Genomic DNA, 27,991 nt, shown 5'->3' on the forward strand with positions numbered 1-27,991 from the left:
ACATTCACAGAACAAAATTTAAGAAAGTATTCAACGAATATTTGAATATTTAACAATTTTAAAGCAGGTTTTTATAATGGGATGGGAGGATTAAGAATGCTTGATTTAAATACTGATTCTAAGAAAATATCTTAAATGTAAGTTCACCAAAATTTTAAATTGCAAAATGACTAACTTGATAAATATATATAATATAATAATTGAAATTTGTAGTAATTTGTAGCTTTGAAAGCTATGCATACAGTTTAAATCTGCTTTAATTTGCAGAACATAAAATGGTTCAGTTAAATTCGGTTTTAAAACATATTCTTATTATAAGATTGGGCTTTTCGACAACTCTGCTGAGTACCAACTTAACTCACTCACACAATTTAGCTCAAACTCAGTTAGCGTTTGAGTGGTTTGCATTTTTGAGCATTAAGTTGCCTGCGCTGGAATTTCTCGCCTGCGCGCTTGCAGAACCACCCCAAATGCGCTGCAGAGCGAATGGTCGGTCGGCTCTCATGGCTACCTGCGCCTGCGCCGTCGTTGCCGTCGCCGTCGCCGTCGCCGTTTCAGTCGACGTCGCTGCTCAGGTAAACGAGTCGCCTCGGACTCGTTTTGCCCTCGTCGCGTATCGTTTTTAGACAACGCGCTAGCTCTGACGAGGATCAGTATCCTTTTGGCGTTCCGTGTGCGCGGTTGTCTGCCGCTCGTCCTGAAACGCAGCTACAGTAAAAACCTATATAAGACTCAGAAACGTTTCAAATGAACTAAATCGAAGCGCGTAACATTTTGTTAAGTTTTATCCGTTCGGACATTTCAATAAAGTACGTGCAATAATTTGTTGACACTTTTATTCGTACTTCAACCAAAGTTTTTGTGTTGTGAAACATTTAGTGTTGTGTTTAAAAACAGAACTTGTCATTTGATTGGATTAAGAAAACTCTCTCCCCCATCATACTATACTTTTGGATTATCAACTAAGCATTTAAACAAAAATGGATTACAAACACGATCTTAACTCGGACGATGATTTCGACTGCTCCAATGGCTATAGCGAGAGCTTTGGCAGCAATGGCCGTCTGGCCAATCCAAATGGTCTGTCCAAGGCGGAATTGAGAAAGGTGAGTTTTAGTCGACTTCATAGGATGAATAGGGTTAGAACAGCAGAATTTATTAGTCTGATAAATTATTACACTGAAATTGTGCAAAATCTCTGAACCAAAGTTCCTAGTTCCCCAGTTCAAATGGGCTGCAAAAGAATTGTATACAATTTTGAGAAACTTTCCAAAAATTTGTGTTTTTTTTTATTAAAAAACTTTTCAAAAAATGAGCCTGTTTCTCAAAAGTTTTAATTGAAATTAGATACATAATTGTCATTGTATTTATGCGATATTTAAATTTTTAAAGCTAGTGGGATTTCTGTTCAGTTTTTATTCGAAAAATAAAAATATACACGATATTATAAAAAAAAATCACCAATTTTTCAAGACATTTCTAAATATCCGCTAAAACAATTTCTGATTTATATCACATTCATATCATATTCATATCCTATTTTTTTTTGATAAGTACAAATTATTTACTTTTTGTTATCAATTTCTGTTTTACAGACAAACAAACCCATTATGGAAAAACGGCGTCGCGCTCGTATCAATCACTGTTTGAACGAGCTCAAATCGCTGATCCTGGAGGCAATGAAGAAAGACGTAAGTATCCATAAGTGGAGTAGGAAAGAAGCAGAGAGGCGTCCACTGATTTAGAAACTATGTACAAGATTTGTTCACTCTCCTTATAAATGGTGTCATAAAACACATAAATTTCTGAAACTCAGAAATTTCAAGTGTGTCTGGGCGTCGGCAAAAGTACAAAAGGATACACGACTCCTACAACAGACGCACAGACAAAAAGCAAAAAAAAAAAAAAAAAAGAGCCAACAGTTTAATTGAGTATTAAATTTTATTGATGATCATTACAAGAGAGCGCCGACGATGACGATATGGCGAGTCAGTCAGACCAAAAGTGTTAACAAGTCGAGAAATTACGCAGAAATCTCAGACAGCGAGACTGTAAACCTGTTTCCACAGGAGCCACCAGCAGATCCTGCTGTGAGAAACACACACATAAAAAAAAAATAAAATAAAAAAAAACGAAGAATCACATAAAAAAATATGAGATAGAAGCGAAGCGAAGACGCCGACGCCGACGCCAGTGTAGCAGAATTCTGCAGGCAACGACCAAAAATCAAATAAGAAAGACATTGAAGAAAAAGCAAAAGTAAACAAAAGATGCAGACATGACAAGAAGACGGCCCACGGCAGAGCGGGGGTGAGGCAGGGCAGGGCAGCGAAGCGGGCGACCTGCGTGGGAAACTTTTGCAAAATATGCAGCCAGCGGCAGCAGAAACGAACGTACGCAGAAGAAGTGCCAAACAGATTGTGGCCACTCTCTTCACGTCTACCTGTCTCTCTCTCTCTCTCTCTCTCTCTCTCTCTCTCTCTCTTGCTCTCTCTGCCTATCAGCGCCTCGCGCAGAGCTTAGCGGCCGCACGGCTTTGGGGCGTGTGATATTCGCTGGAGTGGACTGTAGAACAGAAACAGAGGTAGATTACAAATAGTTGGACATATGAGGCAAGAAACGTGCTCAAGCGCCTGCATCATTCACTTTTCTTGTGCCCTATAGCCGAACTGGCAGCCCAGAGGGTATATAGATTCAGCACGCAGTGTGGATGGGTGCGCAGAAGCAGCTGCAGATAATCGCATTAGCTTAAAGTTCCATTAACTGGCAAGAAATGAGTTTTATATTGACAACATGAGCTTTTGGGCCATTTTTGACAAGTTTGCTCCAGCATTATACGCTTATAGGGTATTTTGAAGTCGTTCAGCTGCCGTTCGGCTGCTGGCTTACGTGTTTCACTTGTTTCCCATGCATTGAACTTGTTATAGGGCCTTGTGTCTGAGGGTCTCTGGTCCGGCCTGGTCCGGCCTGGTCTGGCCTGGTCAATGCACGAAAACAATTAGCCGGGCGGCTTCTGCTTTAGTTGTTATCCACTTTTGAGTAGTCCCAAGTGTAGCCAAAACGACACCCAACAACAACACCGAACGACATGGAGCTCATCATTATCTGTTTGTTCTTCTACCGTTTTTAGCCGGCGCGACATACCAAACTGGAAAAGGCCGACATACTCGAGATGACGGTGAAGCATTTGCAGTCTGTGCAGCGCCAGCAGCTAAACATGGCCATCCAGACAGATCCCGGCGTGGTGCACAAGTTCAAGACGGGCTTTGTTGAGTGCGCCGAGGAGGTGAATCGCTATGTCAGCCAAATGGATGGCATTGAGCCGGGCGTGCGTCAGCGTCTCAGCGCTCATCTTAACAACTGCGCCAACAGTCTGGAGCAGATTGGATCGATGTCTAATTTCAATAATGGCTATCGCGGTCAGCTGCCGGCCATTTTCCCGGGCGCCGCTGCGCCCCTCTTCCCACCACTGCCCCAGGATCTGAACAACAACAGCAGCAGCAACAGCAGCCGCGAGGGCGTCACAGCAGCAGCAGCTCCAGCCATACAGATGGGCGGCCTTCAGCTGATACCCTCCCGCCTGCCCTCGGGCGAGTTTGCTTTAATCATGCCAAATACAACAACGACAGCGGCACCCGCGCCGGCGCCCTTTGTCTGGCCAGGAGCGGCAGTGAATGCAGCCAGTGCTGCGCTGGCCAGCATTGCCAATCCCACGCATCTGAGTGATTACGCCCAAAGCTTCAGGCTGAGCGCATTCAACAAGCCGACAGCGCCCGCCCAGACGCAACTGCAGGCGGCAGGAGCAGGCGGAGCTGCAAGCGCAGTTGCCGCCAAGAACACAACCAGCAGTCCGCCCCTGAGCCCCATCTCATCCATCTCCAGCCAGAGCCATGGCGATGAGTCGCGTGCTGCCTCGCCAGCGAGTGCGGTACAGGCGGAACTGCTGCTGGCCAAACAGCACAGCTTTGCTGGCGTCTTCTCCACGCCGCCGCCCACCAGCGCGGAGACCTCCTTCAACAGCAGCGGCTCCCTGAATCTAAGCGGCGGCAGCCATGACACCAGCGGCTCTGCCTGCAACACGTCGCGCTCGCACCTGCAACAGCAGCAGGTGAGCTCCACCAGCGGCCAGGATAGTGGCGCTGCGAAGCGGATGCGCGAGGCGGAACTGGAGCAGGAGCAGGAGCACGAGCGGGCCGATTCTAGCGATTGTTCGTTATCGGACGAACCATCATCTAAGAAATTCCTGGCCGCCGCCATCGAGAAGTCCAGCTCCGCCTGGCGGCCCTGGTGACGCAGCAGCAGCAGCAGCAGCAGCAACATCCTCTCAAATATTGTCTATGTTTTATGTTAAGTTTATGCTCCCCCTCTCTCTCTGTCTCTGTTAATTTATTTTCATTGCAATTTTATTCAGATTTCCATTAAGTTTTTCCATTTTCCATGTTTCGCTTTCTTCAATTTTAAGTTCAGCTGTGATTTTTTAAAGCGTGTATATTTTGTGTAATTTTTGTATAATTTGTATTAATTTGTTTAAGCATTTATCTATTATTATTATTATTATTACTATTATTATTATGTATTTTAGCAACATGGCATATTCTTGATTCATATTAAATGTTCTTTATTACATTATTTAAGTTTCAACTGCAAGAATTTTTAACTAAGTTATGTAGATCTTAGCGTCAAGTTTTTCACGTTTCCAGCTTCGATTCTAAGAGGTTATTAATATTTTATTTTAGTATAGTTTATGGACTTGTTCCAGCTGAATTTCAACTGAGCAACTGAGTGAAACAAATAAAATAAACAAAATTGCTTCAAATAAGCAAAAAAAAAAAAATGGGTATTTCATTTTAGTTGAAATTATTTTTGGATTTAAAGTATCCGTGAAAATGGAAATATTTTAATTGATTTTTTTTTAAAAGTGATTTAGAATTAAAATTTTAATCAAAACGATTTTAATTCCTCTTTAAATATTATTTCTAACTGAAGAGAATGAGAAATCAGAGAGTAAGACTCTTTTTCAGTTTTATATTAATTTCTGTACACATTTTAGTCCTAACGATATGTAAGACCATGAATGGACTAAAATGAATGCCACATGGAATTAAATCCAAGCCAACATATTTTTTATGTGATCCCAACCTTGACCCATGGCAGAACGGAAGCCAACACTTGCACAAATTTCCGCTGATAATAGAAAACATTTGGCGGAAGTAACCTTGTTCGAGTACATAGTCGGTCATTTTTGCAACGATTCACTGAATTGATAACCCCGATGTTCTGTGCCAGATCTTTCCAGTATATAAAGAGTCGGCGTGCTCCAATTTCGACTACACAATTGCCCAGCTCGCACAAAAGTTATTGCAACAGAGCACGCAGTGATCCCCAGCCGAACGGGCTGAATAGGCGTGCCTCGATCTTTGATAAAGTTTTAGACAACTGACAAATTTCTAGCTCAAAAGTCTCGCCATGCAAGCCAAATTAGTTGCAAGTCAGCTCTGGCTGATTTGCCTGGTATTTGTGCCGCTGATCGCGGCTAATGCTGGGTATCGCGCCTCACCAAAGCTCGCAGGACCCGCCGCTCATCTGGCACACAGTCCAGAGGACAATATGCTCAACTCACTGGATGCGGCTCTAGAGAAGATATCCCATGTCTATATGCAAGCCCTGCTCTCGGGCACACACACACCAGAGCTGGAGATCTCGTTGCGCGCTCTGGAGATGGAGCTATACGAGCTGCTCGATCAGCTGTTCAAGCAGCATCGCCTGAAGGAGTATATGAAATATGAGGCGGAAGTGACGCGACAAATGATTATCTACAATCTGCTCAAGGAGCTCTTTGGCTATACGCAGCACAGCGAGAAATCAAAGTAAAAGTGCTTTCATCAGTTGCAGTTCAATAAAATTGGTTAACATCCTTTCGCTCTTGAGGACAATGCTCTTTTTTCTCTTCTCCAATTCAAAATCACTTCCGCACAGCGACCCCATGTCCTGCGGCTGCCTTGCGTGTGGCTGTCGAGCGACACAACCAGCTAGGCGACGCCCTCGGCTCTCGGCTCTCGGCTCCGCGATCGCCTTCGAACTTCCCACACTCAATCATAGCGACACGACGGCTGTGGCTGCTGTTATCCGATCTGCTGTGAGAAAGAACAAAATTATCATAATTTTCATTTCCTTTTAGCGCTATTATCCTTTTGCAGTCTCCATACACCGTTGCACTTGTTCGTCGTGTTCCCACACATACGCACGCACACACACGCACACACACACACACTTACGAGATCTTTTATCTGTGCTCGCTTCGCTGTTTGCTTTGCGCCTGTTTGCATTGCACTTGTTCTGTAGATCCTTTTTCTTTGTTTGTGTTTGCTGTGATTTGATGCTGGGCCACACACTCTCTCTCTCACTCTCTCCCTTTCTCTCTCTCTCTATCTGTCTCTCTGCTGTGGTCGGCTTGTCTATATGAAATTCCTGTGCACTTCGTTACGGCTTATCACTTTTGTTTTTACTTTTGATTTCGTTTTCCCTACGTCTTGTGGGAATGGGAATCTTTTTATGCTGGCATTGAAATTCGTTTGGCATAATTAATGGCTTGATTGTTGCATGAATTCTGGGCCTGAAAGTGGGCTGCCATGTGAGGCCCAGCTGGACAAATGCGCAATTTCTGAAAACTGGTTAACTGAGGAAAAAATAGATGATTCTCTAGCGCTGAATTACTGGTTTCAATTGCGCAATAGAAGCGCCCCGAGGCAGCACAGGATACTCAAGTAGTTCTCTAGAGATAAAAACTAGTTTCTAATTCGCACATCGTTTGCATTATTTTTCAGCCCATTTTATTGTAATTAACTTGCCAAACATTGGTACAAACAATTTTTTCCCACAGTTTAATTCAGTTTAAACCCAAAAATCTCGTTTGTATTATAATAGAGATATCCTTGCAAACAAACAAACAACAAAGTCATGCGGTGTTTAACAGGAATTCTCCCACACACACACACACACACACACGTACCGACCGACACTTAACATACACCCAAGGTGATCCTTTTTACCAGAGCAAAGGATGAAATGAATTCTACCGACTACCTGTGCCGAGCAAATTCAAATCGCTTGCATTTTTCACACGACCCAATGGCTGTGAATGGCCCCTGATAACCGTGTTCGGGTCCTGTGGCCAACAAGTGCATCTGAAATGCAGACAGGAGCATATCAATAACCCACAGTAAATATGCGTGAGATAGCAGCGAGATTTCAGCTTTGCGTAAGCAATCACAGCTCAGAGATCGGGTAGAACATTTTCCCAGCCACAAGGCTCCATTGGGTCAATAGAGTCCTTCAGGTAAAGGCCTAACAAATTTTAAACGGAAGTGCCCACGCGTCGCACACTTGAAATATAGAAAATGGGGATATTAACAAACTGCATTTTGAGTGGTTACAAATTCTAATATTCCCCGTAAGCATGTGGTTCATAAAAGGAAACAAATTACTGTCGATTTTCCAGGCTCATTTCCCCTTTTTACGCACCTCGCCTGCGTCATATCAAAAAAAAAAAAAAAAGAACAAAAAAGGTTGAGCGAGGAAAATTGAAAGTTACTTCCGCTTCGTGCTGAGATTTTTCTAACGGATGCCATATGGCAATGTTTGCTGCGAAAGAGAAAAAGTGAATTTTGTTGTATACAAAATCTTGTGATAAGCAACTAAAATAAAAATAATAACTTAAAACTTAAACTAAACTAAAATAATAACTTACAACTTAGAAAAAAGTATAAGTTGCAATGGTTTGTTTATAAGGCGCAAATTTGAATACATATTTGATCAATATTTTAATCAACCGAAGAAATGTCTTTAAATAAAACAATAACGAGTCAGCGACAGTACAATAATCTGTTCTCTATTAAAGTCGATAAAGACTTCTTGATTTGGTAATTTGCATTCTACGATTATAACTAGGAGTTACTTCAGGAAATGTAGGCAATATATTAACCTAATCTTTAGAGGAACTCATGAGTATCTGTCTGCCAAATTTCGGAATTTTAGCTTTAGAGAGGGTTATACCAAAGGGAACATAAATATTATATTATATGTATTTTCTTGGGTCATATTCTTCCTGAGAGATTAGTTGAGTCTACATCAACATTTTTCGAGACTTTTTGCGACTACAAGTAACCTCTTCTAAGCTTAGAGAATTTTAAATTTTCGATCTAGCAAATCTTCTAAGCTATAAATATTTTGATTTGATTTATATATATTATTAGAAAGCAGTTTTAATGTGGCTCAGATTTTAATTGACCCGCAACGTGCAGAAAAATTACCATCAAACGCGAGCTTTTCTTCAGCTCATACATATATATATATATATACGTAGTTGCAGAATGTATATATATAAGCATGCTTTCAACTTTTCCCGTCAATAAAATGTTTGAAATTCATTTTTATTAATTTTTACAATTGCTTTCGAATGTGTATTTTGTGCACGTCTAACGTTTTATGAACGTTCTGCACTTGGCTTCACATACATCATTTATTGTGTATACGCTATAGTTATTAAATTTTTACATTGTATATGTTAAAATTTGGCTTTTGACTGAGCATTATGTTTTATACAGGATATCGTTTTCGTTCGATTGCATTAAAAAGTGACAAACTAAATAATGTAATATAATATAGTTATGTATATCTGAAATGTTCCTTAAGCTATTTAGACTATGTTATTTGATCGTTATAATTTCTGTCGTGTGTCTGTTCTGGTTCTTGTTTTCGGTTTGGTTTTTGTGCGTTAAAATTGCTTGTGCTCAATTAATAAATTAATTTAAATGCATTTCACATATTTCTGTTCAGTTTCAAAACATTAGCTTGCGTTTACAATTGATTGCTGATTTGTATTCGTTTAAATATCAATATTTTTCACTAATTGGCAAAACGTTTAGTGCTTGTTTTAAATGTTAACTAGGCTGCCATTGGGCGTTATATTTAAAAAAATATTTACAAAAATTGAGTTTCTTTTAGCTGCACGTGAACTTTAACTAAGTCTACGAACTACAAAATTTACAAATGCACAAATACGTGTTTTTTTTTTTTTTAAATTAAATCAATATGTAGGGAAGGCAAATTTGTTGTAAACATTGCGACAATTAGAAAAGGCGCTTAAACAAAAAGAATGACAAGAAGTGTTATAAGTTATAGTATAAGGACATCATTCTTAAGGACATTAGACAAGGAGCAAGGAGACGCCACAGTTGCATATTAGGTTTAGCGCTCTTTGGTAGGGCCGCACTCCCCTCCCGTCCCCCCACCCCACACAAAAAAAAAGGAAACAAAATGTTTACAAAATTCGTAATATGGCTACGCTATCAGTCCATTGTTCGTATTCAAGTCAGTTTGCATTTGGATTTAAATGTGTGCTAAAGTATGTGTTTTAAGTGTACAACAATCTGTGGCTGTGCTTAGCACAGCTCCCGATCATGACTGAAACGGCTCAATCATCAGAGTATATCCGGCGTGTGCGTCTCGTCGTGCGTGTGCTGCAACAGACCCTTTCTCTCATCTGGCGCCGTGCTGTGCGATATTTCAGCAATGGCTGGTTCCGCTATGGCATCAGCGTACATTGATTCGTACACGGGATTAGCAAAGTTTCCCTGCAAATAGTTGGGAATTATATTATTTCTGTTTTCCCAATGGAAGCTGCTAGCATTACCTTATCATCTTCGTGAGCAAAGGGCGGCGCTTCGTCGGCATCGCCGCGGTACATTGGATTAGTTAGCATGATCTCCACATTGTCGGTGAGGCGAGCATGTGAAAATGGCTGCGCAATACGGTGTTTTCTGCAAGCAGATGGAAGATTAGTGACTTGGAACAGTTTGTCCGATTCAAGTGTTGACTTACTTGAGGAAATAAACGACGCCGCCGAACAGCACAAGCAATGATGTGGTCACTGCTAAGATGACCGCCAGCACGGAGACCCAACTGGCGGACTCTTTACGCTCCTGTTCTCCACTCAAAGCCACAGCACTTTCAGCCAGGCAGGGCACAACCCGCTTGTTGTCACACAAGCACTCATTGATGGAGCTGCCCGTGCGACAGACGCTGCACTCGCCAACACAATGCGGCGGCAGTTCACAGAAATCGCCCTGCCACTCGCCAACACAGGTGCAGTGGGGCAGCGTGTACTCATTGAGGTGGCAGACACCCCCATTGGCACAATACCGGACACAGGGATTATCCTCGCCCACGGGCATCGTGCAGAACTCACCGTTCCACTGATCTGTGCAGTTGCACATGGCGACGCCCTTGATGACATGACAGGTGCCAGAGTTCTCACAAATAATGCCAGTACAGGGATTGCGCGATGGCAGCAGCGAGACATCACAAAAGCGTGGCGGTATAGAGGTCTTGCACAGATCGGACTCACAGCGATCGCCAATGTAACGTGTGGGGCACGTGCAGGTCAGCTTGTGGCCACGGTCCGTACAGGTGCCGCCATTCTGGCAAAAGTCGCGACAAGAGTTCGCCTCACAATGTTCACCATAGTAGCCCCTGGGACACTTGCACTGGCGTTGCCCCTTGGCGCCAATTCTGCAGGTGCCACCGTTCTTGCAGAAATCGGCGCACTCATTGAACTCGCAGCGTTTACCCGTATAGCCATCGGGACACTCACATTGTGGTGCTCCGGTCAACGTCTCACGACAAATGCCACCATTCTCACAGGTCAGATTCAGACAGTGCTCGCACTGGTCGCCGACATACATGTCTGGGCAGCTGCACTTCATGCCCTCAGTCTCGGAGACCAGACACGAGCCGCCATTATGACAGCGGCTCTGGCAATCAGAGACTGAAACCTCGCAACGCGCGCCTGACCAGTTGGGTGGACAGGTGCACTTGAGCGGTGGCGGCTCCTGCAATCCTGGTAATTGTGGCGCTACCGTGCACAGGCCATAGTTCTGACAGTAACCGGAGCAGCGGTAATGCTCGCAGAGTTCGCCCTCGAATTGTGGCTGACAAATGCATTTGGGCACGTGGTTCACCACCTGGCAAGTGCCTAGATTGCAGAGCAGCGGACAGTAGTTGGGTATATCAGTGTGTGCCTTGCAAATGCCCTCCTCGGTCATCACATATTCGTTAGGACACTTGCAGCTGTAGCCATTCGCCGATTCCGTCGAGAGTATGCAAAGTGCACGCAACGCTTTGCACGGTTCCTTAGCACAAGGATTGCTTACTAGAAAAAGGTTGAGGGCATCTTAATAATAGTTCGAATGATGTGATCAGAATTGTGCACTCACTATTTCGATTCTGTTTCATGGGATGCAGTATACCAATGTCCGAAGAGCGGTAGCCCTTTAGCAAGTAGGTACCATTGTCATTGCCAAACTTGTTCATCTTAATGATGCTCTGATCGTACAGCTTGATGTACAGATAATCCTCAAACACATCGATCTTTTGCGGCTTCTCGCGATTGCCAAAGCGTCGCACCACATTCCGATCCTTGCCGTTCAAGCGACACGTCTCGATTGTGCCCTTGCGATAATCGGCCCAATATAGGCGACCTGTTGGATAGTCTATCGAGAGACTAATTGGCCAGCCGACATCACGCTCCACAAGGCTCTTCTTGTTGTTGCCGTCCAATGAGGCCACCAATATGCCATTCTCTAGGGTGGACCAAATCATGACACGGGACTCCGGTTCGAGCACAATATCCGTTGGATTCATGCCCGTGGAAACCAGTGAGATGTACTTCTTGCCCTCAATATCAGTGGCTATGATTTGATTATGACGCGAATCAACGATGTAAACCATTTGGGTTATCCAATCCACAGCCAAGGACTTGGGATCATCCAGATCGGGTATCTGCACAGAGGATATTATATAATTTGATTTGAAAATTGGAAACCCCGCTTAGCTTACATTGAATGCTGTTAGTTCCTTGAGATCGCGACGTACACGTACGCCCGTGCCTTCCACGTGGGGAGTGGCTATTTTCATGGTATGCACCTTGCCATGATGCGAATCAATCCAGAAGAGAAGCGTGTCCTTTGGTCTGATGAGTATGTCGAATACATCGATCTTAAGGCTATCTGTCTGGAAGAAGCCAACGACAGTGGTGCCTTCCTGCTTGGCGGGCAAGATGAAGCGGAACTCTTGCTCCGACGCCAACAGCAGGATCTGATCCGGTCCGGATGCCAAGCACGTAGCATTCTTGGCCACACCCTTGTGATAGCCCGTCGTGCATTTGCAATTGTAGTGGCCCGCCTTCTTTTCAATACAAATCTGTGAGCATGTACCAAATCCACAGACGGGCGGCTGACAGTTCATCTCATCGGAGCCATCAATGCAATTGTATTGGCCATCACAGCGGAAGTTCTTCGAGATGCAGTCGTCGTTCTCGCACTGGAACTGATCGTGCCGGCACTTTGGCAGCGCGGCACAAACTTGATCCGACTCATCCTCGTTGTTGCCACAATCGTTGACGCCATCACAAAGCGCCGATTTCCGTATACAAAGCAGATTGGCACACTTGAAGGCGTTGTAGTGGCAATGGACATGGGCACAGGTGCCGTAGCTTTCGTCGCTGCCATCTAGACAATCGTCCCAGCCATCGCACTTCCAGCGCGACATAATGCACTTGCCATTGCCGCAGGTGAAGTGATCCGGCGGGCATGTGCAGTTAACCTCATCGGATCCATCGGGGCAGTCGTCATCACCATCACATTGGTATTGTCTAAAACAGAAGAGAAATAAATACCTATAAGACTCTGCTATTTTATGAAACTTAGGAAAGGGTATCAAAATAGTGAAGTATTCTTGAAGTGTGAGTATGTTACTCTTGATGATTATAAACCCATTCAGTTGAATACCGAACTCTTTATCTCTTAAGCGTTACAATTCGCAACGAGTTAAAGCTTCAAGCAACTGTCAATACAATGTCAACTGTCAATAAAAGGTAACCAGCCTTGGTCCAAGACGAGACAGCTGCAATTTTGGTTCAAAAAGAAAACTAAACTTACTTATTAATGCAGGTATTAAATGCAGCGCATTTGAACTGATTGGGCTTGCAGGTGATGTTACAGTTGATCTCGTCGCTGCTGTCATCGCAGTGGATCTCACCATCACAACGGTAATCGTGCTTGATGCATTTGCCGGTGCCGCAACGGAATTCACTCTCGGAGCAGTTGCGCATCTGGCAATTGAGCTCATCGCTGCCATCGCCGCAATCGTTCTCATAATCACAGCGCCAACGTCCAGGTATGCACTTGGAGTTATTACACTTAAAGTATGTGGGATCACAGGTGGCTTTTGAGGTGTGACAGCTGGGCGGTTCGTCCTCGCCATTAGGGCAATCCACCTCGTCATCGCAACGCCAGGCGAGCGGTATGCAGCGACCCGAATTACATCTGTAAGAGTTGAAGCTTTTTCATGTCATGGCTTGATTTCAAGCTTTAAATGGACTCACTGAAAATCGTTGGGTCCACAGGAAACGTGCTCGCAATTCGTCTCATCGGATTTGTCGGCGCAATCGATATCCCCATCGCAGACCCAGACATAGGGCATGCAGCGATTGTTGCCGCACTGGAATTGATCCTTTTTGCACACAAGCGGCGTGCAGCCGGCCTCGTCCTCGCCACCCGGGCAGTCCTTGACGCCATCGCAACGCTTCACACTGTCCACACAGAAAGCGGAACTGTTGGCGGTTGCCTCGCACTTGAGATGGTTCTCAAAGCAGGTGAACTTATCACAGTTGAGCTCGTCCGAGCCGTCGCCACACTGATTGACGCCATCACAAATGGCCGATGGATGTATACACTTCTTGTTGCTGCACTGATACTGTCCCGGTTCGCAGTGGAAGGGTGGACAAGTCTCGGGCTCATCACTGCCATCCCCGCAATCGTCCTGCGTGTCACAGCGCCAATAAAAGGGTATACACTTGTACGTATTCACGCACTCAAAGTGTGCCGCAGTGCAATTGGCGCGACATGTGCGTCCATCCTCGGCGAGCACAAAATTGTTGGGGCAGGCGCACTTGTAGTAGGGCGCTTCCGGTGAGAGCAAGCAAAGTGTGGAGCAGTTGGCCTGCAGACAGGGATTACCACTGATTGGCTGCTGCTGGCGATACGGATGGAAGACACGCAAATCCATGGGTCTGTGTATGGTTGTGATCAGAGTGGAACAGTTCTGGCCATCGTACTTGTTGCAGTACTCAATCGACTTGGTCTCCCAGTCGGACCAATAGATGCGATCCTCCCACACGGCAATGGCAAATATATGATGCAGATTTAAGTTCGGATTGATGCTGCGCGCGAGCAACAGGCGTGTATGATTGCCATCCAAGTCACTGACCGAAATAGTATCTTCTCTTGCATCGCCCCAAAATAGCTGTTGGGTCTCGAAACTAATGGTCAGGGCATTCGGCCAGCCTAGATTCTCGCGTATGATCATGCGCGGCTGTGAGCCATCCATGCCGGCCTTGCCAATATGCGGATTGTCGCCCCAGTCGGACCAGTAAATGTGACGCTGGTAAGGATCCAGGGCAATGCCGCGCGGCTCTCGCAGCTGCTCATTGATGAGCACACGTCTGTACTTGCCATCCAGCTGGGATACCTCAATGGTGTCTAAGCCCTTATCGCACCAATACAAGTTCTTGGCCACCCAATCAACGGCGAGACCATCTGGATTCTTCAGCATGGCCTGATGCAGCGTTTGGGTCTTGTTCTCCACCGGGCAGTGGCGCTTAATGGTGCCCACAGTGCTGGTGACATCTGACCAATACAAGCACTGACTATCCCAGTCAAAATCCAGGGCCACCGCATTGGAGAGCGCATTTATGAGTATGGAGCCATTGCCTGTGTGATTCACCTGCCGGATATAGTAGCGATTGGAAAAAATAAGCTTCATGGTCACATTGCTGGTCGCCTTGCAGGTTCGATGATCGCGTAGCTCATAGCCCTTGGCGCATAGGCACTTGTACGAGCCGTACGTATTGATGCAGGTCTGGGAGCAGGGCTGCTGTTCGTCGCACTCATCGATATCAGTGCACAGATGCGGACTCTTCGGCAGCAGTTTGTAGCCGGGTCGGCAGCGGCACTCAAAGCCCACCACCTTGTCTACGCATTCGTGCTCGCAGATATCCGGTATGAGGCACTCGTTCACGTTGCACAGTTCCTCGTCCGAGTAGTCCGCACAATCGTTGCGCCTGTCACATAACAGATCCGCACTAATGCAGGCCCCATTCTTGCAACGAAAATCATCGGCGCCATTGCAAGCGCGCGTATGCTTGCACAGCGAAGGCAGCTCATCGGAGCCATCGCCGCAATCGGGTTTGCCATCGCAGGTTTGGTTTTTAAAGATGCACAGGCCATCCTGGCACTGGTGCATCGAGGAACCGCCTGGGCAGGCGTGTGGGGGATAGACCGGTTCACATCCATCGTACTCATCATCGCCGCCGGGACAGTCCTCGTCGCCATCGCACACATAATGAGAATCTATGCATTGACCTATGATAAACAAGTTAAGTAAAGAATATCAAATTAATAAAAATTAATTAATTCAAACTTACCAGTGGAGCAGAGGAACGCTGGTGGTTGGCAATCAGGTATGTGGGCAACGCCACCACAGTGCGGTCCTTCATCCTCGGAGCCCTGATCCCCGTTGCTAGGGCAATCCTGCTCGCCATCGCAAACCCATTTCTGTGGTATGCAACGACCCGAACTCTTGCACTGGAACAGATGGGCGCGACACGGACGATTTGGGCACTGCGGGCCCTCATCTGTGCCATCCTCGCAATCGCTTTTGCCATCGCACTGCCAGCTGCTGGGTATGCAGCCATTGTCGCAGCTAAACTGATTCACCAAACAGCTGGGACGGCAGTTCAGCTCATCGCTGCCATTCTCACCGGCATTATCCATGCAATCATTTTCGCCATCACAGCGCCAGCCACCTGGAATGCAGCGTCCATTCGCGCAACGGAACTGGCCAATTGCACAGGTGGAGAGCGTATTATTGTTGCAGCCCAGCTCATCGGTGCCATCGGGACAGTCCGGCTCGCCATCACAGCGCCAGGTGGGCATAATACAAAGTGTGCTATTTTCGCAGTGCTCAAACAAGACGTCACCCTGCTCGCAAGTCCTCTGGGGGCAGTGCTTCTCATCGCTGAAATCGCGACAGTCGCGCATATGATCACAAAGAAAGCTGCGCGAGATGCACTCGCCGCTGCCGCAACGGAACTGATCCGGCTGGCACTTGCAAAGAAGGGCGGTCTCATCGCTGCCATCGCCGCACTGTTGCAGTCCGTCGCAGGTTTGGTCCTGGGCAATGCAGCGATGATTCTGGCACATGAAATAGTTCTCTGGACATTGCCGGATGACACAATAGTTGCGCAGCTCATCGGACCCATCCAGACAGTGGGTTACATTGTCGCAAGTCAGCTCCAGGGGTATGCATTCGCCCGAATGGCAATTGTATTGTGACTTGCCACAGCTCGTGTTCACGGGTGCAATGCAGCGCCGACCATCTGGAGCCAGCACGCCCTGTGTACAATGACAGCTAGCCAATCCGTTCTTGTTCAGTATGCACACATCCTCACACAGGCCGTTAAGTATTTTGCACTGATTTGCGTCGCAATTGATGGTGCTGTTCTGCACCGCTATGATGCCCATGGGTCGAGCTACGTGCTCGCGTAGGAAGAGCACATCCGTTCCCGTGTATTTATTGGCACGCACCACAGCGTGCAGCACCCAGTCCGTCCAGAACAGCAGATCTCCATAGACGGCCATGGCAAAGGCATGCTTGGGCGTTGTATGGGCGAGCACCACCCGATTGGTGCCATCATAATTGGCCCGCTCAATCTTATCCAGGCGCGCATCGGCCCAGTACAGTTGCTGCTGCTCCAGGTCCAGGGTTAAGGCATTAGGCATTTTGATATCAGTGCGTATAATGCGCTCCACGCCATAACCGGTCAGATAGGCACGCTGTATGCTGGGTGATTGCTCGTTCCAGTTGGTCCAGTATATCATGCCCAGGCACGGCTCCACGGATATGCCCCGTGGCTTGTCCTTGCTATGCAAACTCAAGACATTGCGCACATGCTGCAGATTCTGTTCGGCCTGTTGCGACAGATGTTGCAGCTCCAGGCTGCGAATGGCTGCATCGTTGTTGGATGTCCAGAAGAGCTGAGCGTTAACCGCATCATAGGCCAGACCCTCAACGCGTCCCTGCTGCATAGCCAGCACACGCTGTCCACTGCCATTGAAGTGCACCTGATTGATGGTGCTCAGCTGGACATCTGAGTAGTAAACCAGCTGCGCTTCGTAGTTATAACTGATGGCCACCACATTACGCATCAGCGTCCCGTTAGATATGAGCTGCACGGGCCAGTTCTTGTTGGCGTGCTCCGTCATGTGAATGCTCTCAATGTTGCTGCGATAGCTGAACAACAAAAAGTTTTCATAGGGCTCACAGCTAGTCCCATCCGCAGCAAGCCGACTGTGCGCGCAGGCGCAAACAGCGTTGGTGCCATTGAAAAGGCAGAGCTGTTCGCAGCCGCCGTTGTTTTGGGCACATGGATTGGTGCCGTGTTGCACGCGCTTCGAGTAAATCTTTAGATCTCTGATGGCATCCTGTTCGGTTTTGAGTATTTGTCGTGATTGGGAGAGATTCGTCAGCGGTGCAACCTTAATGGCGCCTTCATTGTACGTATTCTCCGCCCAATATAGGTAATCGCCCAGCTTGGCCAATGCCACCGGCTTGTTGGTCGTATCATTTAAGAGCTCCTCTCGCAAATTGCCATCGTAGTCCACCTTCATTAGCGCATCGGGATATCGTTCACACCAATAAACCTTGGTGGCATCCATGTCCACAATTATACTGCTAACAGACCAATTAGTGCGCGTCTGGTTGACCAGCACAAAGGGTTGACTGCCATCCAGGCCGGTGCGTCCAATGTGCAGTTGAGTTACATAAAACAGCAGACCCTGAACGGGATCCACAGCCAATGCAGTGGGCTTGTCTACATTGGCAACAACCACATACCGATTACTGCCATCCAGACGGGATACTTCGATTATATTGCGCTTCGTGTCGCTCCAGTAAATATTGCCCGCGATCCAGTCAATGGCAATGCCACCTAACCAATCCTGTTGCTTATAGCCAGCCAGATTGATGGCCTCCAGTATGGTCTCTCGATGTGTGCCATCACGCCGTACGCGCGAGATGCTGCCCAATTCGTTGTCGCCCCAGTAAAGCATATCTGTAGCGGCATGATACTCAATAAAACTCGCCGAGCTGATACGAGAGATCGGCACGAGCGCCTATCAAATAGATAAGAAAAAGTTAATTGAATTTGCTTCAGTGTGCCCTATAGAATTTCATACCGGTTTGGGTGTCTCAAACTGTTCACTAGGATCAATCATTTCCACGCCCTGCATTACATCAATCGAATAAAATATAAATTCAGCGCGTGGTATGCAACGTGTCGGATTGTTGGGCTCTACGTCGTAGCCCAGAGCGCAACGACACACATGATCCGTGGATGATATGGCCAGGCAAAGCTGCTCGCAGCCGCCACGCATGGGACCAGCGCAGGAGTTGGTTCCCGTTTGGGCATCTGCATAGAACATTTTCATGCTCTGAATGCTTTCTACAAATTTCAAAATAGGAATGAATTAAATATACAAAAACGATCATTAATAGGAAACAAGAGGAATTAAATATCTTGTAATATATTATAATTAAGTAATTTTTAATAATTAATTTATTATTATTATATTATTCTTTTCTGAGATGATAAGCCAATTTTTCAAACTGTTTACTCAAGTCTTTGAAGAATAATTAAGATAATCTGATCTGGGGCATTGTTCAAAATATTTTTAATAATTTAATTGATGCAAATCCAGAATATGATTTCTAATTTAACGTGTAAATCATTTCATGGCAAAATCGTAACATCTTTTACAAGGATATAAACGCGTTTTTGAACAAATATCTGCTATACATACTTGTATTAACACGCAAGAAGGACATATTCAAACACTGCTCCTTCTCGCAGTGCATGATGACGCTTTGAATGTTCTCCGGAAAGTACAGGGTGCCATTGTAGACAGTGAGGGAGCTGATTGATGTAATTGGGCTGGCGGACAGCACAATATGTGTCTCATTTTTGGGTATATCGTAGTAAGCAATGCCCGAGTTGTCGTATGCATAATACAAACGCTGTGAATCAAAGTCCATGGTCAAACTCTGCATGCTATTATTGTGATCGTGTATGACCATTCGTTCTGAACCATCAAGATTCGATTGTTCCAATTGCCACAACGTGGAGTCATGAGTAGAATGTATCCAATACATTTTACCACTTTAAAAAGAGAATGAAATTATAAACTGTCATTATGTATGTGTATAGACTAATTACTTGGCTGGATCTAAGGCAATGCTGTCGACCATATTGAGATTCTCATGAATATGTGTGGTATACTCGCCCTTGAGATTACTGGCGAGTATGGTGCCAACGTTTTGACCCGAGGAGAAGTACATGTGCTTGGCTATCCAATCGATGGCAAAGCCATAGGGCTTCTCAATATTCGTATTAATAATTGGCTCAATCAGTCCATTGGATATGCCCGCTTTGGAGATCTCGTTCTGTTGTATATCGGACCAATAGATGTGACTGTCCTCCACAAGAAAGTCAATGCGTTGCGGTGCCACAAGCTAAAGTGAAAAAGCGGATAACGGTGAAATTATTCAAATTTTCTAGATAGAAAAGTCTGATATTTACCCTGGGTGACTGTCGTATGGTCGGTATGGTATGATGATTTGGCTGTAGTAAATCAATCCCACGTATCTCCTCGCCCATGACAAAGAGCAGCACCTGCTCATTGGGCACACAGTTTCGTTCATCAGCCGGATCCAATCGCATCACATGCGGGCATTCGCACTTGTAAGTGCCTCTGCCACTAAGCAGACATAAATGGGAGCATCCGCCGTTGTTGTCACCGCAAGGATTCCGATCCCAGGGCTGGCGACTCGAGTGCAACACTTGTATGCCAAACGGTTGGGTCTGCGTACGCTGCAGCACCTGCACATCGCTGCCATTCCACTTATTGGCGCGTATCACAGACGTGGTGCGCCAGTCCGTCCAGTATACGTAGTTCTCAAACACAGAGATGGCAAACGGATGTGACAGTATCTCCTTGTTGCGCAGCACCACATGATGCTCGGAGCCATCGTATTTGGTGCTGCTTATTGAATCCGACTTGGCATCCACCCAGTAGACGCGCTTTTGAGTATAGTCTAAAGTCAGGCCATTGGGCCAGCCGGCGCTCAGCTGCCAGCTGGTAGAGATTATGCGCCTGCCCTCACCCGCCATGCTGCAGCGTTCGATGCGCGGTGAATTGTCATCCCAGTCGGTCCAAAAGAGCAAACCCTCACGTGGATCTAACGCAATGGCACGTGGACTTTCCATGTTGCCCGCAATCAAAGTTCTTCTAAAGCTGCCATTCAGCTTGGCAACTTCAATTTGGTCCAAATTTGAGTCGATCCAATAAAGATTTTTGCCTATCCAGTCCACAGCCAGGCCCTCAGTGGTGGACAAGCCCGAATGCACCACGGCCTCCACATTGCGCAAACTTTCGCCCACCAATTGGCCGCGATATATTTTATCATCGATGACATCTGTCCAGAAAATATCCACGCTGGATTCGTTGCTGTAGAGAAAGTCCAAAGCGATAATATTACGCAGCGAGCTATAGAAGCTGCTGGCGCCCAATGTTTTTAGATTAATGCCACGTATGTCCTGGCGATTGGTAAATATAACATATGGCTCATCCGGGGCTGTGCTCTTGCACGTAAATTTGTCGTAGGCTAGATCGTAGCCTTCGAGGCACTGACAGGCATAGCCTTTGCCGTTGTTTTCGCACACCTGTGAGCAGGTGTCCCAATGCTCACAAGCGTGCTGCATGCTGCAGCGTTTGCCATTCGGCTGCAAATACAAATGTGGCGGGCATGAACAGATGTAACCCTCGGGCGTATTGTGACAGTTGTGGGAACACTCATGACCCTGTTCGCAAAGCTCATCAGCGCAAAGAAATCCCTCGTCTGTTGTGTCCTCACAGTCGTTGTTGCCATCACAAAGCTGGCTAACAGTGATGCACTTGTTGCTGAAGCCACATAACCGATCCGGATGTTCGCAGATGACCGTCTCGTTCATGTCAAACTTGGTCGGATGTATATGAGTGCAGTTCAACTCGTCCGTCTTGTCATAGCAATGATTGATGCCGTCGCAGCGCAGGAACTCCGGTATACACTCGAAGGGATCGGCGCAGGCGAACTCAAAGGTTGCACACTCGCCGAGCTCCTTCCAGCCGCTAAGTGGATGATTGTCACTCTTAGTCTGGTTGCAGTTAGCCTCATCGCTAAAGTCCTCGCAGTCGTTAACCCCATCGCATATGTGCATATCGCCATAGCAACCAATGGGGCGACAATAACGCTCGCCATGTCCGCACTCGTGCTCGCAGGCAGCCTCATCCGCATTATTGCTGAAATAACAAAATGTATGCAAGGTCAGGTCAAATGAAAGCTTCAATAAAAATGTCAGCAATGCATCGCTTTGGGGTACTCGTTAAAAACTAGTCTCTTTAGCCAACCATTTTTTTCTTTATCATATGTAGTTGACTTACCCGCAATTATCCAAGCCATCACAGATATCGGAAAACTGTCGACAGCGCCCATTGCCACAGTCAAACTCCGGACACTTGCTGCCAGAATAAAGATCCAATGACTCATCGGAGGAATCATCGGGTCCACAATCGATGACACCATCGTTGACCCAGGTAAGCTGAATGCAGCGTCCGCTCTTTTCGCAGGTAAACTCGTTACTGTTGCAGGTATTGTGCTCACAATTCAGCTGATCCGATCCATCCGAGCAGTAGGCGATGGAGCTGCACAGCAGAGCGCGCTGATAGCAGCGCCCGTTGCACACAAAGTGAAGCTTTTTATCACAGGTTTGCGGGTTGCATGGACCCTGCGTGTCGTTAGTCTCGTCGCTGCCATCTTCACAGTCCTCAAAACCGTCGCACAGATCCTTGCCGTCGATGCACTGCAGCGTGCCGCGGCACTGATAGCCCGAAGTGCAATTTGAACGAACAGGCGCTGACACCGTTGAGGGCGTCAGCTGTGGTATACAATGGGTACCAGTGCCATTTAGCGTATAGCCATCCGGGCAGCGACAGATTGCGCCCTTGGGCGTGTTTAGGCACATGCCAGGGCACTTGGACAGCGCACAGGAACTGGGCGTTTGCGGCAACGGTTGCGTGGCCACATCAAAGATGCGCAAATCGACCGCGTTGCCATTGGGCTGCAGATGCACCGTGGAGCTAAAGGTGCTTGTCTTATGGACATGACGCACAGGAAACCGCCAAATGGTCGAGTTGATGTTATCCACCCAGTACACGATTTCATTGTACTGAACTATGGAAAACGGATGAAACTGCTCCGATTTGAAAAGCAGCTCCCGTCCAGTGCCATCCAATTTAATGCGCTCGATGGTGCCCAGCTTAGAGTCGCACCAATAGATCCGCTTGGTGCGTCTATCCACATCCAAACTGCGCGGAAAATGCATGGGCAGCTCCTCGGACGATTTTGTCAGCAGCTCCTTGTGTGTGCCATCCATCCAGGCGCTGTAAATACCCGCCTCGCACGACCGAAACGACCACTGCGTCCAGTAGAGTAGCCCTGTGCCGGGATCGAGCTCCAGTGACCTGGAGAATTGATTAGAAAAATATTTTAGCGAGACGAGGCATCTACTTACATGGGATTGCAATCAATGTTAAAGGTGAGAACTTTGCTCATGTTTCGCAGTGGAGCGACATGCAGTTTCTGATATTCTGTCCAATACAAATGCTCGTTGACCCAGTCATAGGCAATGGCACGCACCTTGCGCCAGCCCGTGGACAGGGTACGCGATACGCTGCCGTTGAGGGACTGGCTCTTGATACAATACACGTGCTCAACGGAGCTGAGGGATGCCTCCGGGTCGGGTGCCACATACAAAATAGATTTGCCACGCACATTTACATCAATGGCCTTCGGGTCGGTAACATTGTAAATGGGTACCATTACATCGGGCTCCTCACCAAGTTGTTCGAGCTGCTGCACCTGCTCGGTGTCCAGCGGCACGCCAGTGATGCGCACCAAACGCTTGTCGGTGTACACCAGAAATTTATCGTGCGCGGTGAGCAAACAGGTCGTCTGATTGTGCAATTTATAGCCGGCTGTGCACAGGCACTTGGCGCTCGCAAATCCTCGCGTCCAAAGCGGCACACAAATCTGGTTGCAATTGCCGTTATTCTCCCGGCACGGATGCGCCACCTCCGGCTGCTTTTGGCGATGGAAAATGCGAAAATTTGTGCCACGCGTCACATTCGCCAACAGCACGCGCGCCTTCAGCGTAAATTTGTCCAGGCCAACGACGGCTCTGTCCGTCCAGGCAGCCAAATAAATTGTGTTCTCGAATACCTCCACCGACTGGATGGTCTTCAAAGGCACCAGCGACTGCAAACAACGGAAATTGCGTTTAACACAACAATGGCAAACAATGATTGGTTTTCTGATAACAGCTTTTACGGTTTTGTTTAAAAACTTAACCCATTATACTAGCTCATGAAAATACTTGAATTTAAGCTAAAATATAAAAAAAATGCAGTCAACTACTATGGCTTTACCAGCCGAGACAGAAAAAGCAACAATATTATTGCTATGATCGACTAATCAGTTCTAGGGGCTATATGATATTTTAATTTGTTAATGAATAAATGAATCTGATATGTAATTAATGTAATATAAATAACTTTTTGATTTGGTAAACTGATTCAGTTGATTTTGCAATATTATTTTTTTTAAGCAAAACCTAACTTCTATTCAAAATGACATTAAAGGGTCCATTGAAATGCAAAATGCAACACATATCAGAGTCAGGCACTCACATCTGGTGACTTTTTCAATGCCCAACGCTGCTGTCCGTCATAGTTGACCCTCTCAATGACATCCTTGTACACATCAATCCAATAGACATGCTCGCTGGCTAAATCCAATGTAACGCTACTCAGATGATAAATTTGCGTACTGACGAGTGTTGTGCGATTACTGCCGTCGAGCAGGGCACGTGACAGGCCGGGTGACCAGTCTGTGTAAAAGAGATAGCCCTTGGTGGGGTCCAGTACCAACGAAGATGGCTGCGCCACCTGCTGCAGTATGAGGCGGCAAAAGGTGACCGCATTGGTGCACAGATAGACCATGCCGTCGTTCTCGTTTAGGAAATACCAATTGCCCGATAACCAGTCCAAACGCAGCTCGACAAAAACTGCAAAAGCAAAAACATCAGCACACAAATTCCGAAATTATGGCCAAACACTGGACTGGGGACTCACTTTGGTGCTGCGAGTTGAATGCCGAGACGGGCAGCGTCCAATTAACGTTCGCATCATCGATGCGCTGGCAACGCATGACCAGCTGGGGCATCTTCTGCAGCATGCAGAGCGTTCGATTGCGATGCCACACCTCGTAGGCGAGCACAAACTGCACCGGCTGTGTGGACAGCAGTTTTCCACCATCCACGGCAGTGCTTATGCGTCGGATTGTACCAACGGACAGTAGTGACAGTGTCGCTGGCTCCGAGGGTGGCACTGAAAAATAGATTGGATGCAAGTGTTTAGTGGGGAGGAGAAAAAAGTGGGCATGGTTGGAAGCAGTGCTCACCATTTATGGCCAGGCAGCGGCTGCCATGTTTGGTGTAGCCAGAGATGCAGGCGCATTCATAGGAGCCGGGTGTATTGCGACACTGCTGATCACAAGTGCCTGGCACGCTGCACTCGTCGTAGTCGACGCAACGAGTCGAGTTGAGGGACTCGGGCACCTGACCGGCTGGACAGTAGCAGCGGGCACCCTGTGGCGTCAGTTTGCAATTGTAGCTGCAGTTGAGCGCAGCGCAGGCGACATTTTGTTTATCTGCGTTTATAAATAAGGATAATAACCCTTGATTTGGTATGCACTGACTTCTACTTACCACATTGCAGCTCATCGTTATCACAATCCCAGTGGCCGTCACAGAACCGCGACAGTTCTAGGCAGGCGCCGTTGTGGCATTCGGATTCGATGGCGCGACACTTGGGTGCAACGCTATCGGGACCTGCCAAAGGGTAGTAAATAGGTTAAGGGTTTGGTGTTAGTCCTGGTAATAAGCATAGTGCATACATTTTAGCTACTTACAGTTCGTTTCATCCGATATGTCCCCCTTGCCGCAATCGTATTCTCCATCGCATAGCCAATTGCTGGGTATGCATTTCAGGCTCTGGGCACAGCGAAATTGTCCCTCGTTGCATTTGGACGACTTGGCTGCAAAAGAGCGCAAACAGAAACCACAATAACGTAAATGAAGATTTATGAAGGGTTTGTTAGCGGTTGCGTCGGTTTTCGCCTTTTGGTTATGGGTGGAGTATACAGAGGGTGGTCTCTTCTATTGGGCATGCCTGTCTGTGCCTTTATACAAATCACTGAATTATTTTGCGAAAACTCAAAATAAAGCAAACAACAAGTTGACTTTTCGAGGCGTCGTATGGGTTGGGGTAAATAAGTGAGTATTTATGGCATGACAAAGTTTCAAGTACTCTTAAACATAATAGTTCAAGCTACAAGAATATTTAGTTCGTTAATTTATTATTTAGCTTCTAAGATATACAATTTTGCCAAAGCCCTTAAATAAGTTACTACTGGAAGCACGTCAAATCCGAAAAAATTATATTTTTTTCAGTAAAAACAATTATTTTCAGCGCTGCTAAAGTAAGAGAAGCTTAAGATACACTCAGGCACAACGTCGACCGCGTGTTAAACACATTTAGAATGTAGACTACAAAGTTTGAACATAGTCTAATACCTTCTCGATTTGCCAATTAAGATTAAAATAAAAGGTAAAAATACACAGTTTAGTGTCAACATCCGAGTTAATGTAGTTATATCCGTCTGGCGACTATTCACGATTTCTTTCAATCTTTTTGCGAATATACGAATATTTTATGAAAATTTTATCAAGATCGGATGCGTGCATAGCTAAGATCTGAATTACTTCGACCTAAGATCTGCTGTCATCCAGTCCAGTTACATTATCAGACTTCCAAAATAACTTCAGTATTTTGATTTTAAGGACTCATTTGAAATGTGAAATATATTATATATCCATATCGTATAAATTTAGAAGAGTTTCGTGTAGCATACTTCTGTGTGGCTCAATTTAAAATGGGTTTGTTAATTTTTACACTCTACAAAGTATACAATGAAGAATGGGGTCGAGAGCTAGTTTTTACGTTTTCCAGCATATTTTCAACACGTTTTATTTAATTTTAGCGACAATATTAAAAAAATGCAAATTGTCACGAGAAAATATTTTGTGAAAAATAAAAAGAATTCAAATATCGCGCTGCTCCCGAGTCGGTTGTCAAAATCAAAGGCAGCTACCAGGGCAATGTGGCCGGCTATAACCACGCCCGGCTATAACCATAAAAGCCACGTTGGCGACACATGGGACGGCCGAATAAAATGTTTGGACTGCCAAGAGGTTAAACTCTAGAGACATAAGGACCCCTCGCAGCCACAACCGCGTGCCAATTTACATGGCTAGGCGACGGGGGGCAGTGGGTGGCCATTGTTTTAGCCCAACTGCTGCTGGTGCCGTATAATATTTAATAAGCCCAAGGGCATGCAGATGCTTTGTATACATTTAAAATTATTATTTTATTTGATTCGATGGGGTGGCAAAAAATGTCAAAAGAACAAAAGCAAAAAAATGGTTACAGGTCTCGGCCAGCGAGCATTACACTGAACCAACTGTGTGAAGTTCCTGACGCGTGAACTGGGCGCTGGCACTTATTTAATCAACTTGGCCCTCGAAACTGGTCAAAAAAAAAAAAAAAAAAAAAAAAAACATTATAAAGCCATTGTTAAACATTATTGTGCTATCTAGAGAGTTGTAAAAAAGTCAGCTGAAATTATCTGGCAATAAAAGAACTTATTTATATAAAACATATTTTCATATTTAAAGCAGTTAAGTTAAAGAATAAGTATACTTATGCAAAATATTAATTAGTAGAAATAAACTTATAATCAGATCAACAATATATATAAAATATATTTTATATTTTAGCTCTGACATAACATTCGGATTCCAAGTCAGTTCGATTTGGTTGCTGATGCTATAAACCTACGATCTTGTAGCTAATATAAACTTCAGATTAAGCTGACTTCCGATAACCTTATAGTTACAAATCTAACCGATTTCTAAGCGATAGGTTGTAAATGTTGGATAAATTTGCCATATGTATATATGGATATGTCCGTGCTCGAGTTGTTATTAGAGCTGGGCTTTTATTTTAATTTTAAGTATTTAAACGTTAACAAAACAAAAAGCTGCACATAAATTTAATAAAACTTATTTTGAGCAAGTGCAAATCCTCTGAACAACTTTTCAGCGTGGCAGGCAGTTTAAATGCGATATATCAAGAGATGTACTCTATATAAAAACACACATATACGCAAAAATAAATGTGTGCATGTGTGTGTGTGCAGATGCAGTCCGTGAGCTTTAATTGAAATTGCGTGGATGGGAAAATGACAGAGAGTGTGAAAGAGAAAGGAGATAGTACATGGTGTGAAAAACATGAAGAGTTTGGCACATGGTACGTAGATGGGGACGCAGTGGCTGCCACATTTATTATAATCTGTTGCATTAATATTTGCCGACAATTTGTCGTCAGAGACGTCGTTTGTTGTTTGTTGTTGCCCGTTGTGTGAGCTCTGTGCTCGATTCTTGTTGTTGCCACTATAAAAAAAAACCTATAATATAAAATGAAATTAAAAATGCCAACTGAGAGACAGTCCAAGTTCGCAGCAACCGGACAGTGTGGCGTTGAATGTGCTGGCAATTGTTGCAATCCAGCCCAGAGCTGTGGCTCCGTTGTTCTAGATGCTG

General features: G+C 45.7%; 3 protein-coding genes across 4 annotated transcripts in view; 2 read left to right on the forward strand and 1 right to left on the reverse strand.

Annotated features, from left to right (window-relative positions):
* Positions 1 to 605: 605 nt before the first annotated feature.
* dpn (deadpan) lies at positions 606 to 4,798 on the forward strand. Its single transcript, XM_032436922.2, has 3 exons — positions 606 to 1,106; positions 1,596 to 1,691; positions 3,131 to 4,798. The coding sequence occupies exons 1-3, from the start codon at positions 981 to 983 to the stop codon at positions 4,289 to 4,291; spliced, it is 1,383 nt and encodes a 460-aa protein (XP_032292813.1). The 5' UTR covers positions 606 to 980; the 3' UTR covers positions 4,292 to 4,798.
* A 540-nt stretch (positions 4,799 to 5,338) lies between these two features.
* On the forward strand, positions 5,339 to 5,927 carry LOC6627013 (uncharacterized). Its single transcript, XM_002049587.4, has one exon. The coding sequence runs from the start codon at positions 5,467 to 5,469 to the stop codon at positions 5,869 to 5,871; it is 405 nt and encodes a 134-aa protein (XP_002049623.1). The 5' UTR covers positions 5,339 to 5,466; the 3' UTR covers positions 5,872 to 5,927.
* Positions 5,928 to 8,408: 2,481 nt separating this feature from the next.
* LRP1 (LDL receptor protein 1) overlaps positions 8,409 to 27,991 on the reverse strand; it is a 62,434-nt gene continuing 42,851 nt past the window's right edge. For both annotated transcript variants that reach the window (XM_015174328.3, XM_002049586.4), the window contains 19 exons: positions 25,240 to 25,365; positions 25,037 to 25,159; positions 24,730 to 24,978; positions 24,402 to 24,656; positions 23,958 to 24,334; positions 22,784 to 23,526; positions 21,654 to 22,733; positions 19,754 to 21,512; positions 19,391 to 19,686; positions 18,978 to 19,333; positions 18,354 to 18,619; positions 15,542 to 18,290; positions 13,442 to 15,479; positions 12,996 to 13,382; positions 11,896 to 12,709; positions 11,274 to 11,838; positions 9,880 to 11,209; positions 9,692 to 9,818; positions 8,409 to 9,632 (listed from right to left, as the gene is read on the reverse strand). In XM_015174328.3, the coding sequence (XP_015029814.1) occupies positions 9,480 to 9,632; positions 9,692 to 9,818; positions 9,880 to 11,209; positions 11,274 to 11,838; positions 11,896 to 12,709; positions 12,996 to 13,382; positions 13,442 to 15,479; positions 15,542 to 18,290; positions 18,354 to 18,619; positions 18,978 to 19,333; positions 19,391 to 19,686; positions 19,754 to 21,512; positions 21,654 to 22,733; positions 22,784 to 23,526; positions 23,958 to 24,334; positions 24,402 to 24,656; positions 24,730 to 24,978; positions 25,037 to 25,159; positions 25,240 to 25,365 (13,793 nt within the window). In that variant the 3' untranslated portion in view covers positions 8,409 to 9,479. The remainder of the gene's footprint in view (positions 9,633 to 9,691; positions 9,819 to 9,879; positions 11,210 to 11,273; positions 11,839 to 11,895; positions 12,710 to 12,995; positions 13,383 to 13,441; positions 15,480 to 15,541; positions 18,291 to 18,353; positions 18,620 to 18,977; positions 19,334 to 19,390; positions 19,687 to 19,753; positions 21,513 to 21,653; positions 22,734 to 22,783; positions 23,527 to 23,957; positions 24,335 to 24,401; positions 24,657 to 24,729; positions 24,979 to 25,036; positions 25,160 to 25,239; positions 25,366 to 27,991) is intronic.

Source organism: Drosophila virilis, chromosome 5 (assembly GCF_030788295.1).
Source record: "Drosophila virilis strain 15010-1051.87 chromosome 5, Dvir_AGI_RSII-ME, whole genome shotgun sequence".
Classification (NCBI taxonomy): domain Eukaryota; kingdom Metazoa; phylum Arthropoda; class Insecta; order Diptera; family Drosophilidae; genus Drosophila; species Drosophila virilis.

Bases quoted from the DNA above. Each gene is read 5' to 3' on its own strand.
- dpn (XM_032436922.2), top strand. From the start codon at position 981: ATGGATTACAAACACGATCTTAACTCGGACGATGATTTCGACTGCTCC. The intron at 1,107-1,595 runs GTGAGTTTTAGT...TCTGTTTTACAG, and splicing joins CCAAGGCGGAATTGAGAAAG to ACAAACAAACCCATTATGGA. The intron at 1,692-3,130 runs GTAAGTATCCAT...TACCGTTTTTAG, and splicing joins TGGAGGCAATGAAGAAAGAC to CCGGCGCGACATACCAAACT.
- LOC6627013 (XM_002049587.4), top strand. From the start codon at position 5,467: ATGCAAGCCAAATTAGTTGCAAGTCAGCTCTGGCTGATTTGCCTGGTA.